Here is a 13715-nt window from a genome sequence, read left to right as displayed (position 1 = left end):
TATGTGCAACACACTGTACTAAGCACTGGGATTGATATAATGCAAGCAGATTGGACCCCGTCTCTTTCCCACATGGGGCTGACAATCTAAGTAGAAGGGAAAACAGGTACTGAAAACCTATTTTACAGCCGAGGAAACTGAAGTGCTAAGAAATTAAGTGACTTGCCTAAGATCACACAGCAGCAGAGGTGAAATTAGAACTCAGGTCCTCCGACTCCCTGGTCCAGGCTCTTCCTACTGAGCTACGAAGCTTCTCGTAAGAGTAGCAATTCATCCTCAATCTATCAATCAATCTTTACTGAGTGCTTACTGTGTACGGAGCACTGTACTATGGAAAGTACAATGCGATGGAGTTGGCGGACGTGTTCCATGCCCACAATGAATTCACAGTCTATGGGGGTAGCCAGACATTAAACTACATTAGGGATGGGGGAAATGATAGAGTATAATAATATTTATATAGCAATTATGGGGCTGGGATGGGTATCAAAGTGCTTAAGGGGTACAGAGCCAAATTCACTGTCAGTGCAGACAGGGAAATACAAGGCTTGGTCTTTTCATGCCGTTACTAAAGGTGAGTTGGGTAGAAATTCTCAGGCTTTATATTATACAATTCTAATTATACAATTATAATCAAAATTCTTCTTCTTCCACTTTTCTATTACTCTAAGAGGCTAAGGGCTTGTATAACTGTTAATATCTACCTGTGGATCAAGCCCTAACCCAGCTTGTGCCAAGATAATAGTAAGGGCGATATTTCTCAAATATGAAGACCATGTGTGACTGACTTGGACTTGTTGACTGACGAACGGAATATTTCGGATGAGAAAACCAGCCAGCAACATCCCTTAAAAGAAAGAAAACAAGCATGCCTTGACTGAGTGGGTTTTTTTGAAGAGAAGGTAGAGGAATGATTAAAAATTACTTTCAAAATATTAGAGTACTTGGAAAGAGGATAAACCCCATTTGATTAGGAACTGGGCCTTCATTTACATTCTCTTCATTTCTTAGCATACCAGGATTGCCAATTGATAATAATAATGATAATAATAATTGAGGTATGACAAGCACTGTGCTAAGGGCAGAAGAAGATACAAGATAATTAGGTCAGACACAATCCCTGTGTCCCACATGAAGCTCCCAGTCTATGTAATAATAATAATTATGGTATTTATTAAGCATTTACTACATGCCAGGCTCTGTTCTAAGTGCTGGGGTAGATAGGGGGCAATCGGTCGGACACAGTCCCCATCCCACACAGAGCTCAGTTTTAATCCCCATTTTACAGATGAGGGAACTGGGGCACAGAGAAGTTAAATGACTTGCTTCAGGTCATACAGCAGACAAGTGGCACTCAATAGGTGCTTAATAAATACCATCACTACTGCTGAATGAAGTTTGGAAACTTTCGGTCCAAGATTACTATATCCAATTTTGTTAGGTTTTTTGAATTTTTCAGGTGTAGCTTTGAAACCAGATAGTTTAGGTAACTGTTTCTACTGGACAGATTTGGTTTTTCAGGGTTTAACATGAGGAGCACTGAGTTAACCATGACGCTCCAGATTACAAACTCGTTTATGGGCAGGGAACGTGTCTGCCAACTCTGCTGTATTGTACTTTCCCAAGTGCTTAGTATGGTGCTCTACACACAGTAAGCATTCAATATATATCATTGATTGATTGATTAATTGACTAGGGCTTGGTACTTTAGGGTACGGCCTTCTGGTCATCTGACGGGAGCTTGCTGGCGAAGAACTTCTATGTGTCTTGCCGAGGACTCCAGGTTTTGCTCTAGGCACAGGGCTACAATGGTTTGAACTCCTAGAAGAGAAGTCTTGGCTAGAGACAGTTTACATACATGCAGTGTAGTTTGATGCATCCATGCAAATGCATAACTGCTTAGTCCAAAGAGCCCCGTTACCCGTTACAAAATCGCAGCCCAATGGTAACCTAGACTGAAAATTTCAAGCTCTAGTCAGAGGCTCAAGTCTGCCATCCCACTTCCCCCAAGCAAGATCCAATCGTTATCCAGGCTTTTTATACTCTTCCATAATCCACATACCAAAATGAAAAACACTCTAAATAAATAAGAAGGCTGAACCAGAAAAAAAAACTATTCCAGAAGAAAAGTTAAATGAACTACTGACTCAAGTGAAGGATATTAAATTATTCTTTGGGTGGTTTCCTTAGAAATGTGTGTTCTGTACTTCCTACTTGTGGTATTCCACTTCAGAAATCTTTAAAATTCAATAATGTTAACATTACACTTACCAAGAAGAGGTGGTAATGGAGGGATCGATGGTAATTTAATGAATTCCAAAATTTTACCCCCAAGGATAGCAAAATACAGAAGGAGTAACAGTCCAAATAGGTTTCCACCAGGAAGAGCTTCCTTGCCTGTGATGCACCAGGCTATAGCCCATATCAGAATTATCATGGTACCTGAAGTAAGCCAAAAAAAGAAATGCCCATAAGTGTATGATATTCTACATAATGTACATATTGAAAACTCACATGGGGACCACCCGACTAGACCATAAGCTCCCTGAAGGCACCAACTCTTTTGTATTGTACTCTCCCAAGCACTTGGTATAGCGTGCCCAGTACGTTAAGCACACGGGACACTGAACACACAGTAAGTGCTTAATAAATACCATTGATAGATTCCCTACAGGGAGAACTTTCAAGGTTCAAGTACCAATTTTTCCAGTTACCTGAAGAAGTCTGACTCTTGGATTCGGTGGTCAAAACCCTCGTACTTCACCACATTCCTTAGCTTCCATTAATCCAATGTTTTGCTAGGCCTGAGTAAGACTAATTGGGAAAGAGGGAAGAGTTGGCTTCCTTCTTACTCCCCAATGCTGCTTTTGTGCCATTCCCCCTCCCCATCCCACTTTCCCTTCCTTTGAAGCCCATATCATCCGCCTCTACCACCCACTCCAGATACTAGCCACGGTCATCTATCAACCTCCCAGCCAACTCCAAGACCCTCCCACAATTTATTGACTCATTTTGAACCCTTTCTCATATTCCTTCTCTCTTTCTCCAATCCCTACATTGATCCTTGGGGTCTTAAATATGAATGTTCCCAACGACCCTTCTACAGTCCACTTCCTCTCACTCCTCAACTCCAGTGACCTCCTTTCCACCTCACTTTATCCCCTCATCTCCTTGGACACAAACTCGTTCTCATTATCTCTAAGCACTGTACCACTTCTACCCTCACCAACTCAAGTTCCTCCACCTTTCCAGCCCTGACCACTCTCCCTCTCTGCAATCTCACATTTCCTCTTGCCTTTGGGACATCTCTACGTGGATGCCCCATCAACGCCACAAACTAAACATGCCCAAAAGAGAACTCTTTATCTTCCCACTCAAACCCTGTCCTCTCCCATCTTTCCCATCACTGTAAATAACAACACTACCTTCTCTATCTCACAAACTCATAACCTTGGCATTATCCTCGACTCAATCGCTTTCATTCAACTCACACATTCAATCTGTTACCAAAACCTGTTGATTCTAACTTCACAACATTGCTGAAATCCATCCTTTCCTTTCCATCCAAACTGCTACTGTGCTGATAATAATAATAATAAATAATTATGGTATTTGTTAAATGCTTACTCTGTGACAAGCACTGCTCTAAGTGCTGGGATAGATACAAGGTAATCAGGTTGCCCCACATGGGGCTCACAGTCTTAATCCCCATTTTACAGATGAGGTAACTGAGGCACAGAGAAGTTAAGTACTTGACAAGTACTGTACTTGTCATACAGCAGACAAGTGGTGGAGCTGGGATTACAATTCATGTCCTCTGACTCCCAAATCTTTGCTCTTTCCACTAAGCCACGTTGCTTCTGATCCAAGCACTAATTCAACTACTGCATCAGCCTCCTTGTTGGCTTACTTTACTCCTGTCTCTCCCCATTCCAGATCATACTTCACACTGTTGCCTGGCTCATTATCTTAAAAAGCAATTCAATCACATCTCCTCTCACCTCAAGATTGTCCAGTGGTTGTCCATTCACTCCCCCATACAGAAACTCCTTACTATTGGCTTTAAAGCCCTTATTCAGCTTGCCCCCTCCTACCTTGCCTTGCCGATTACTTACTACAATCCAGCCTGTATGCTTTGTTTCCCTAACACCAACCACTTACCGTACCCTCAATCTCATCTATCTCGTAGTCGATCCCACACCCACATCCTCTCTCTGGCCCGGAACTCCCTTCCCCTTCATATACAACAGACCACCACTCTCCCCACCTTCAAAGCCCTAGTAAAATCACATCTCCCAGAGGTCTTCCCCAACTAAGCCCTCATTTCCCCTACACATCTCTCCCTTTTGCATCATCTATGCACTTGAAGCTTTATTCTTTACACACCTGACGATAACCCCACACTCAATCCCTCAAAATTTACAAATATACCCAGAGAAGCACCATGGCCCAGTGGAAAGAACATGGACCTGGGAAGCAGAGGACCAGGGTTCTAATCCCAGGTCCCCATCCCGACTCCGCCACTTGTCTGCTGTGTGACCTTGGGCAAGTCACTTAACTTCTCTGTGCCTCAGTTACCTCATCTGTAAAAATGGGGATTAAAAAATGTGAGCCCCTCTTGGGACAATCTGATTACCCTATATCTACCCCATCACTTAGAACAGTGCTCTGCACATAGTAAACACTTAAGAAATACCATAATTATTATTATTATAGCTGTTGTGAAGCCTCCGGCAAATAACTTAACTTTTCTGTACCTTAGTCCCATCATCTGTAAAATGGGGTTTCAATACAAGTTCTCCCTCTTAGACCAAGAGCCACATGTGGGACATAATTATCTTATACCTGCCCCAATGCTTGGCACAGAGTAAGCACTTAACAGGTACAATTATTCTTCTTCTTATCCATAATTTATTTTAATATATGTCTCCCCCTCTAGACCGTAAGCTCCTTTTGGGCAGGGATTGTGTCTAACAACTCTGCTGTATTATACTCTCCCAAGTGCTCAGTACAGTATTCTGTACAAAGTGCTCAATAAATACCATTGATTGATTATCGATTGATTGGGTTTCCGGGACAGGGAGGATGATGGTGCTGTAGAAAGTTATGGGAAAGTTAGTAGGGCAGATGAGAAGTTCATTTTTAGACATATTTGAGTTTGACATCCTGGCAGAACATCTAAATAGAGATGCCCTGGAGGCAAGAGGAAATCTGGGTTTGAGTAGTGGAGGAAAGTGGCTTAAAGTCCCAATTTCTTCTGGTCTAGACCAGTCATATGCCCAAGCCCACTCTTCCATTCTGAACCCCAACTCTTGTGAAAATTACTATCCCCATTACTGTCATTTTTGGAGAACACACTGTGGACAGAGCACTGAACTAAACATACCCTATAAACAAGGTAAAATTCAAGGGTCCTATCCCTGGAGACTTTACAATCAAATGGGGTGGACCCGGAGTCCATGGAAGGTCCTCCCACTATCCCTTCTCAGCTTCTCTTGGTTGGGATGGGAGCTGAAGGGAGAACTGGAAAGCTAGGGAGCCAGGCACACAGATATACCCGGAATGTGATAATGGCTAATCTCCCTTTAAACCACAAACTCCTCCAAGCCCTATCTAGTAGCTTCTATTCCCCATGAAGTGCTTTTCAATCCACAGGGTCTAGCCAAATCAGGCAAGAAAGAGCTAAATGAACCACAGTTTTCTTCCCCTCCTTCTGTCTTTTGTCTGCTTCCTTCCTTTTCTCTAGAATAAGTGATTGTTTTTTAGGACAAGGCTGAAGGAAGAGGGGACCATGTGGAACAATGATCTTGGGAAAATTCCCAGGGTGCAAAAGAATCTCCAACTGGTCAAGGAGATTGAGGTGGTGGCCGAGTCAGGGACAGAACCCTGATACCCTGACTCCCAGGCCTGGGCTCTTCCCACTGGGTCATGCTGCTTGAGAAGCAGTATGGCTTAGTAAAGAAAGCTTGGGCACGGGAGTGAGGGGACCTTAGTTCTAATCCCAAACTCACCTCTTGCCTTGAGCAAGCCACTTCACTTCTCTGGGCCTCAGTTTCCTCATCCGTAAAATGATGATTCAATATCTGCTCTCCCTCCTACTTAGACCGTGAGCCCATGTGAGACAGGGCCATATATTCAATATTCACACATATTCAATCCGCCACTAAATCCTGTCGGTTCCACCTTCCATAACATCACTAAAATTTGCCCTTTCCTCTCCATCCAAACTATTACCACGCTAATAAAATCATTTATCCTATCCCACCTTGATGACTGTATCGGCCTCCTTGATGACCTCTCAGCCTCCCGTCTCTCCCCACGCCAGTCCATACTTCAGTTTGAAGCCTGGATCATTTTTCTACAAAAACGTTCAGGACATATTTCCCCACTCCTCAAGAAATTCCAGTGGTTGCCCATCCACCTCCGTGTCAAACAAAAACTCTTCACCATTGGTTAAAGGCACTTAATCACCTTGTCTCCTCCTATGTCTCCTCACTACTCTCTGACTACATCCCAGGACGCACACATCTCTCCTCTAAATCCAAACTTCTCACTGTACCTCTACCTCGTTGCCAAACCCTTGCCTGCATCCTGCCTCTGGCCTGGAATATTCTCCCTCCTCATAGCTGTCAATTACTCTCCCCCTCTTCAAAGCCTCACTGAAGGCATATCTCCTCCAATAGCTCTTCCCTGACTAAGCCCTTCTTTCCTCTTCTCCCACTCCCTTCTCTATTGCCCTGACTTGCTCCCTTTATTCATCCCCCTTCGCAGCCCCACGGCGCTTATGTACATATCTGTAATTTATCTGTTTATATTAGCATCTGTCTCCCCCTCTAGACTATGAGCTCACTGTGGGCAGGGGATGTGCCCGTTTATTGTTATATTGTACTCTCTGAAGTGCTTAGTACAGTACTGTGCACACAGTAAGTGCTCAATAAATACGACTGAATGAATGACTGAAAGGGGCTGATTATCTTGTATTTATCCCAGTGCTTAGTACAGCTAAGATCTCAGCTGCCTTCGACACCGTGGACCAACCCCTTCTCCTGAAAATACTACCTGACAATGTCCTCTCCTCGTTCTCCTCCTATCTCTCTGGGTGCTCCTTCTCAGCACCTTTAGCAGGCTCCTCTCCACTTCCTAACTGCTGGAGTCCCTTTTTCCACATCCTGCCTCTGGCCTCGAACTCCCTCCCCTTCCATATATGCCAGGCAGCCACTCTCCCCACCTTCAAAGTATTATAAAGGTGATATCTCCTCCAAAATGCCTTCCCTTATTAAGACTTCTTTTCCCCAACACCCTCTTCCTTCTTTGTTGACTATGCACGTGGAGCTGTACTCTTTGGGCAGTTGATATTCACCCCACCCTCTGCCCCTCAGCACTTTATGTACATATCCGTAACTTATTTATATTAATGCCTGTCTCCCCTCTGGACTGTAGCTCACTGTGGGCAGGGAATGTGCCTATGAACTCTGTTGCAGGGTAGTGTCCTAAGCACTTAGTACAGCACTCTCCACCCAACAAGCATGCAAAAAATACAACTCACATATTCAAATTGTCACCAAATCCTGTCAGTTCTACCTTCTCAACAACTCTAGAATCCACCCTTTCCTCTCCAAACTGCTTCCATGCTGATCCAAGCACTTATATATCACTGCAACTACAAATCCAAAGGCCTCTACTTCATCCTAATCCTCTTCAACCTCTCAGTTGTCTCCGACATTGCTGACCACCCATTCCATTCCTAGCTTGGCCAGTAGCTAACAAGTGGAAGAAGATCTGCTACAAGTCAAAACTCATCCATGCTGGGCAGCAGCGGCATGGGAGAGAGTCGGGGGGGGGGGGGAGAATCAAATTTACTGCGTGGAAGAAGGCAGTGGTAAACCACTTCTGTATTTTTACTAAGAAAACTCTATGGATACACTTCCAGAACGATTGCAGATGGAGAGTGGAGTGTTCAGGGAGAGATGTGTCCGTGGTGTTGCCATGGGTCGGAAACGACTCGACGGCATAAGACAAGACCCCAGCACTTAGAACACTGCCTGTCACATAGTAAGCGATTAATACCATAATTATTATTATTTGTCCAAATGGCTTCAACTACCACCTCTATGTGGTGGAAGTGGTATTTGGGTGTAGATACTTAAACCTACATCTCCAGCCCTGATCTCTCTCCCTCTCCGCAGTCTCACATTTCCTTCTGCCTTCAAGACATCTCTACTTGGATGTTCTCCCATCGCCTCGAGCTTATCATGTCCAAAACAGAACATCTTGTCTTCCCACCCAAACCCTATCCTCCCTGTGACTTTTCCATCACCGTACACGGCACCATCATCCGTCGGACAAGCCCAATAACATTGGCAATAACCTTGACTCCTCTCTTAACTCAACCCACATAGTCTATCCATCACTAAATCCTATTGGTTCGACCTTCACAACATTACTAAAACCTGCCCTTTCCTCTACATCCAAACTGCTACTAATCCAGTGGCTTATCCTACCCCGACTTGATTAATAATAATAATAATGTTGGTATTTGTTAAGCGCTTACTATGTGCCGAGCACTGTTCTAAGCGCTGGGGTAGACACAGGGGAATCAGGTTGTCCCACGTGGGGCTCACAGTCTTAATCCCCATTTTACAGATGAGGTAACTGAGGCACCAAGAAGTTAAGTGACTTGCCCAAAGACAAGTGGCAGAGCTGGGATTCGAACCCATGACCTCTGACTCCAAAGCCCGTGCTCTTTCCACTGAGCCACGCTGCTTCTACTGATTACTACATCATCCGCCTTGCTGACCTCCTAGTTTCTTGTCCCTCCCTACTCCAATCCATATTCCGCTCTGCTGCCCAGATCATTTTTCTATAAAAATATTCAGGCCACATTTCCCCACTTCTCAAGGAACTCCAGTGGTTGCCCATCCACCTCCACATCAAACAGGAACTCCTCAGCATTGGCTTTAAAGCATTCAATCACCTTGCCCTCTCTTACCTCACCTTACTGTTCTCCTACCTCAGTCTAGACCACACACTCTGCTCCTCTAATGCTAACCTTCTCACTGTATCTCGATCTTATCTATCTCAACGCCAACTCTCGCCCACATCCTGCCTCTAGCCTGGAACACCCTCCCTCCTCATATCCGACAATTACCCTCCTCATCTCCTTCGAGAGGCAATCCCTGACTAAGCCCTCCTTTCCTCTTCTCCCACTCCCTTCTGCTTTGCCCTGCCTTGCTCCCTTTCTTCATCCCCCCTCCCAGCCCCACAGCAGCGTGGCTTAGTGGAAAGAGCCTGGGCTTGGGAGTCAGAGGTTCTAATCCCACTTCTGCAGCTTGTCAGCTGTGTGACTTTGGGCAAGTCACTTAACTTCTCTGGGTCTCAGTTCCCTCATCTGTAAAATGGGGATGAAGTCTGTGAGCCCTTCTTGGGACACCCCGATTACCTTGTATCTTCCCTAGCACTTAGAACAGTGCTTTGCACATAGTAAGCACTTTCCAAATGACATAATTATTATTATATCGGTAATTCATTCATTGATATTAATGTCAGTCTCCTCCTCTAGACTGTATGCTCCTTGTGTGGGCAGCGAATGTGTCTGTTATACTGTTCTTTCGTACTCTCCCAAGTGCTTAGTACAGTGCTCTGCACACAGTAAGCACTCAATAAATATCACGGATTGACTGGCACATTGTAAACCCTTAATAAATGCCACAATTATTATAATTATGAAAGAAGGCTGCAGTCAACTCTGCCAAAACACTAGCTTTGTATATCCCTCACTCCAGCCTGGGCAAGAATTCTCATCAAGAATAGGCTCTAATTTGAGAGAAGGGAGCAGCCGGGGGTGTGGGGGATGGGAAGTTGGGGGTGGCAGGCTGGTGATCAGTGAAGCAATCACTCCAACATAGGCCTGGAGTTCCAGTGAGGAGGGCAGAGAGGATGGGGAAAGATCGCCCCATCCTGCCTCCTCTCCCACAGATCACTCCAGCTGGATGGAGGATTCCATCTCTGTAGCCTGCAAGCCTTTGCTCCTGGGCTCTGCTGCCTCCTGGTATCCACCCTGGGCCTGGCTTGGATCGATTCCTGGAGATGACAGAGGTGGAGTGGAGTCAGGGCCAGCCCAACACCTCCTGAGTCAGGCTTACTGTGCTCCGGAGTAATCACAAACACACGATAAATGTTTGTGGGGATTAACATCATGATGATGATTATGACCAAACAGGTCCAGCCTCAAATTTTAGCTGGCTCTCTGCCCAAGGGAGGGGAGTTTTCACTAGCTCTTATATAGGAGATGCAATAATTTGCATGTTCTCTTTGCCATCCTCTCCTTATTACTTTCATTTCTCCCACCTTCACTTACCTGTTCTCCTTATTTCCCCAAGGCTTTCCTCCATAGGAATGCACACTTTTTAAGGGAGAAATCTTATAAGCTTTTTTATAAACCCCTGAATCTTTCCCTTAATAATGATGGTGTTTATTTATGTGCCCAGCACTGAGATAGATACAAGATAATCATATCACAGGGCTCACAGTCTAAGAGGGAGAGAAAGCACGTATCAGCCAAGGAAACTGAGTAACAAAGAAGTTATATGAATTGCCCAAGGTCATACAGCAGGCAGGTGGAGGAGCTGAGACTAGAACCCAGGTCTCCTGCCTTCCAGCCCCACGCTTCTTCCATTAGATCATGCTGTCACTCTTTCCCTCCAATTTTTGTATTTTCTAATTTGACGGTTTATGGACTAGAAATTCCTAGAGGGGAGGGTTGGGTCTTTTCAGTTTACCTAGGCAAGGTATCTAGCACAGCAATAAGCTGATTCTGAAGCCCAGAGAAAAAAGTGACTCCTCTATGTTTTGTGGCTGGTAAATCAAAAACTTTGCAAAGCTGAAGTATTTTTTTAATTGGGGACCCTAATGTAATTTCATCAAGACCCTTCATCGACATCAAAAGAGGCATGTATTAAGATCTCTTTAAGCTTTCTTTGAACTTGCTAATGAAAGCACACTCCTCTCATTACAACTTCTTGGTTTAAACCAAGAAACTCTAAACCTAAAAAGACAGATCCATCAATCAATCAATGACATTTACTGAGTGCTAACTGTGTGCAGAGAACTGTATTACGTGCCTGGAAGGGAACAATACAACAGAGTGGGTAGACACGTTTCCTGCCCACAAGGAACTCACAGTCTAGAGGATGAAAGAATAAAATCAACTGGAAAGTTAAGTTCTTGTGCTCCCTGAGAGCAGGGATCACATCTCCCAACTCTATTGTACTGGGCTCTCCTCAGCCCTCAGTACAGTGCTCAGCATATAGTGATCAATTAATACCATTGATTGACTGATAGATTGTTTTATCTCAATAACACACCTGACCTGATAATCACCACCTGATGGGTTTAGAAGAGACACTGGCAGCAACCAGTTCTACCTCCTACTTGGATCGTGAGCCCAGTGTGGGACAGGCACTGTGTCAGACCTGATTATTTCGCATCTACGCCAGAGCTTAGTATAGTGTTCAGTGAACACTTATAACTATTATTCGGTCATTAAACCACCCAGTTTAGCATGGCAGCCTCTGCCCTCCAGAGGGTATGGGTAGCCGGCTGGTTGTCCCCCTCTTCCTCTGGAGTTGGCTTCTGACCGAACCACTTCCTTTGTGAACCCTTTGCAAATGGTACAGCAATAATGAAACGATACTTCCTTCAGAGAAATAGCTTCAGGTATTATTTCATGAGCACTTAGAAAAGTGAAATAGTCCCTGGAGGAAGTTTCTCGGTACACACATTGGATAGAACATGATGGAAGCAATAGGGAATGTTCTTTCTTAATGTTAGTGGGTTTTGGATAGGACACAATCCATGAGTTGGCCCGAAAGGACTTGTTTGCTCACAGATCGTATGGCGTATAGTTTAGTCAAGATGCTGGCCTCAACCTTATTATACCGTGCAATACTTTGTATCTCTGGACTTACTAGTATTTAATACAGTAAAATAAGGGTAAGGGCTTGAAGCATTCCGCTGGGAGTAGACTGAAAAATATTAAACTGAAAAATGTCAGTCATTGCAGTATCTTCAAATCTATTACCCCCTAACCTAAATTCCACTAAATCAATCAATCGCATTTATAGAGTGCTTACTGGGTGCAGAGCATTGTACTCAGTGCTGGGAGAGAACAATAGCACAAAGTTGGTAGGCACATTCCCTGCCCACAAGGAGCTTACAGTCTAGCATGGAAGGCAGGCGTGAAAGTAAATAAATAATTTACAGAACCAATTGTTACTTAAAAAAGAGGGCCTTCAAGAACAGAACTTCAGGGTTATAGCAATCACTGAATTTTAAAAATGTTTTTGAGACAATGTCCTTCGCCCCTTATAAAAACTCTCTTCCCCTCTCTCCTTAACTACCATCTTCAACCATTCACTCTCCAATGGCTTCTTCTCCACTGCCTTCAAACATGCCCACGTCTCCCCATCCTAATAAAAGCCTCCCTTGATCCCACAGCCCCCTCCAGTTATCGCCCCATCTCCCTCCTACCTTTCCTCTCCAAACTCCTGGAGCAAGTCGTCTACACTCACTGCCTCGGATTCCTCCCCTCCAACTCTCCTGGACCCCCTCCAATCTGGCTACTGCCCCCTTCACTCCACTGAAACTGCCCTCTCAAAGTTCACCAATGATCTCCTTCTTGCCAAATCCAACGGCTTCTACTCCATCCTTAATCCTCCTTGACCTCTCAGCTGCCTTTGACACTGTGGACTATCCCCTTCTCCTTGATACATTACCCAACCTTGGCTTCACTAACTCCGTCCTCTCCTGGTTTCTCCTCTTATCTCTCTGGCTGTTCATTCTCAGTCTCCTTCCAAGAATTCCCTAACTGTAGGAGTTCTTCGAGGTTCAGTTCTTGGTCCTCTTCAATTCTCCATGTACATTCACTCCCTTGGAGAACTCATTCGCTCCCATGGTTTCAACTACCTTCTCTATGCGGATGACACCCAAATCTACATCTCCTCCCTTATTCTTTCTCCCTCCCTCCAGGCTCGCATCTCCTCTCAGGACACCTCTACTTGGCTGTCCTCCTGTCACCTCAAACTCAACATGTCCAAGACAGAGTTCCTTATCTTCCCTCCCAACCCTGTCATCTCCTGGACTTTCCGGTCACTGTAGATGGTACAACCATCCTTCCCGCCTCACAAGCCCGCAACCTTGGCGTAATCCTTGACTCCGCTCTCTCATTCAACCCAATTATCCAATCCGTCACCAAATCCTGTCGCTCTCACCTGCACAACATCGCCAAGATCCACACTTTCCTCTCCATCCAATCCGCTACTACGTTAGTATAATCATTCATCCTTTCCCAACTGGATTACTGCATCAGCCGCCTTTCTGTCCTCCCAACCTCCTGCCTTTCTCCACTTCAGTCCATACTTCACTCTGTTGCCTGGCTTATCTTTCTATAGGAATGTTCACGTTATGTCAACCCCCGCCTCAAAAATCTCCAGTGGTTGCCTATCCATCTCCGTATCAAACAAAAAACACCTCACTCTTGGACTTAAAACTCTCCATCACTCTGCCCATTCCTACCTCACCTCTCTTCTACATCCCAGCCTGCACACTCTGTTCCTCTGGTGCTAACCTTCTCACTGTGCCTTGTTCTCGCCTGTCTCACTGCTGACCCCTGTCCCACGTCCTACTTCTGGCCTGGAATGCCCTCCCTCCTCAAACCC

General features: G+C 44.9%; 1 protein-coding gene across 1 annotated transcript in view; it reads right to left on the bottom strand.

Annotated features, from left to right (window-relative positions):
• LOC100087882 (sodium/hydrogen exchanger 9B2-like) overlaps positions 1 to 13715 on the bottom strand; it is a 69082-nt gene that overhangs the window by 35496 nt on the left and 19871 nt on the right. The window contains exons 5-6 of the mRNA XM_029076598.1: positions 2272 to 2442; positions 705 to 847 (exon numbers count right to left, since the gene is read on the bottom strand). Of these exons, the coding sequence (XP_028932431.1) occupies positions 705 to 847; positions 2272 to 2442 (314 nt within the window). The remainder of the gene's footprint in view (positions 1 to 704; positions 848 to 2271; positions 2443 to 13715) is intronic.

Source organism: Ornithorhynchus anatinus, chromosome 12 (assembly GCF_004115215.2).
Source record: "Ornithorhynchus anatinus isolate Pmale09 chromosome 12, mOrnAna1.pri.v4, whole genome shotgun sequence".
Lineage (NCBI taxonomy): Eukaryota > Metazoa > Chordata > Mammalia > Monotremata > Ornithorhynchidae > Ornithorhynchus > Ornithorhynchus anatinus.
Note: the sequence above shows the minus strand (reverse complement) of the source record. Positions and strands in the feature narration are given on the sequence as shown.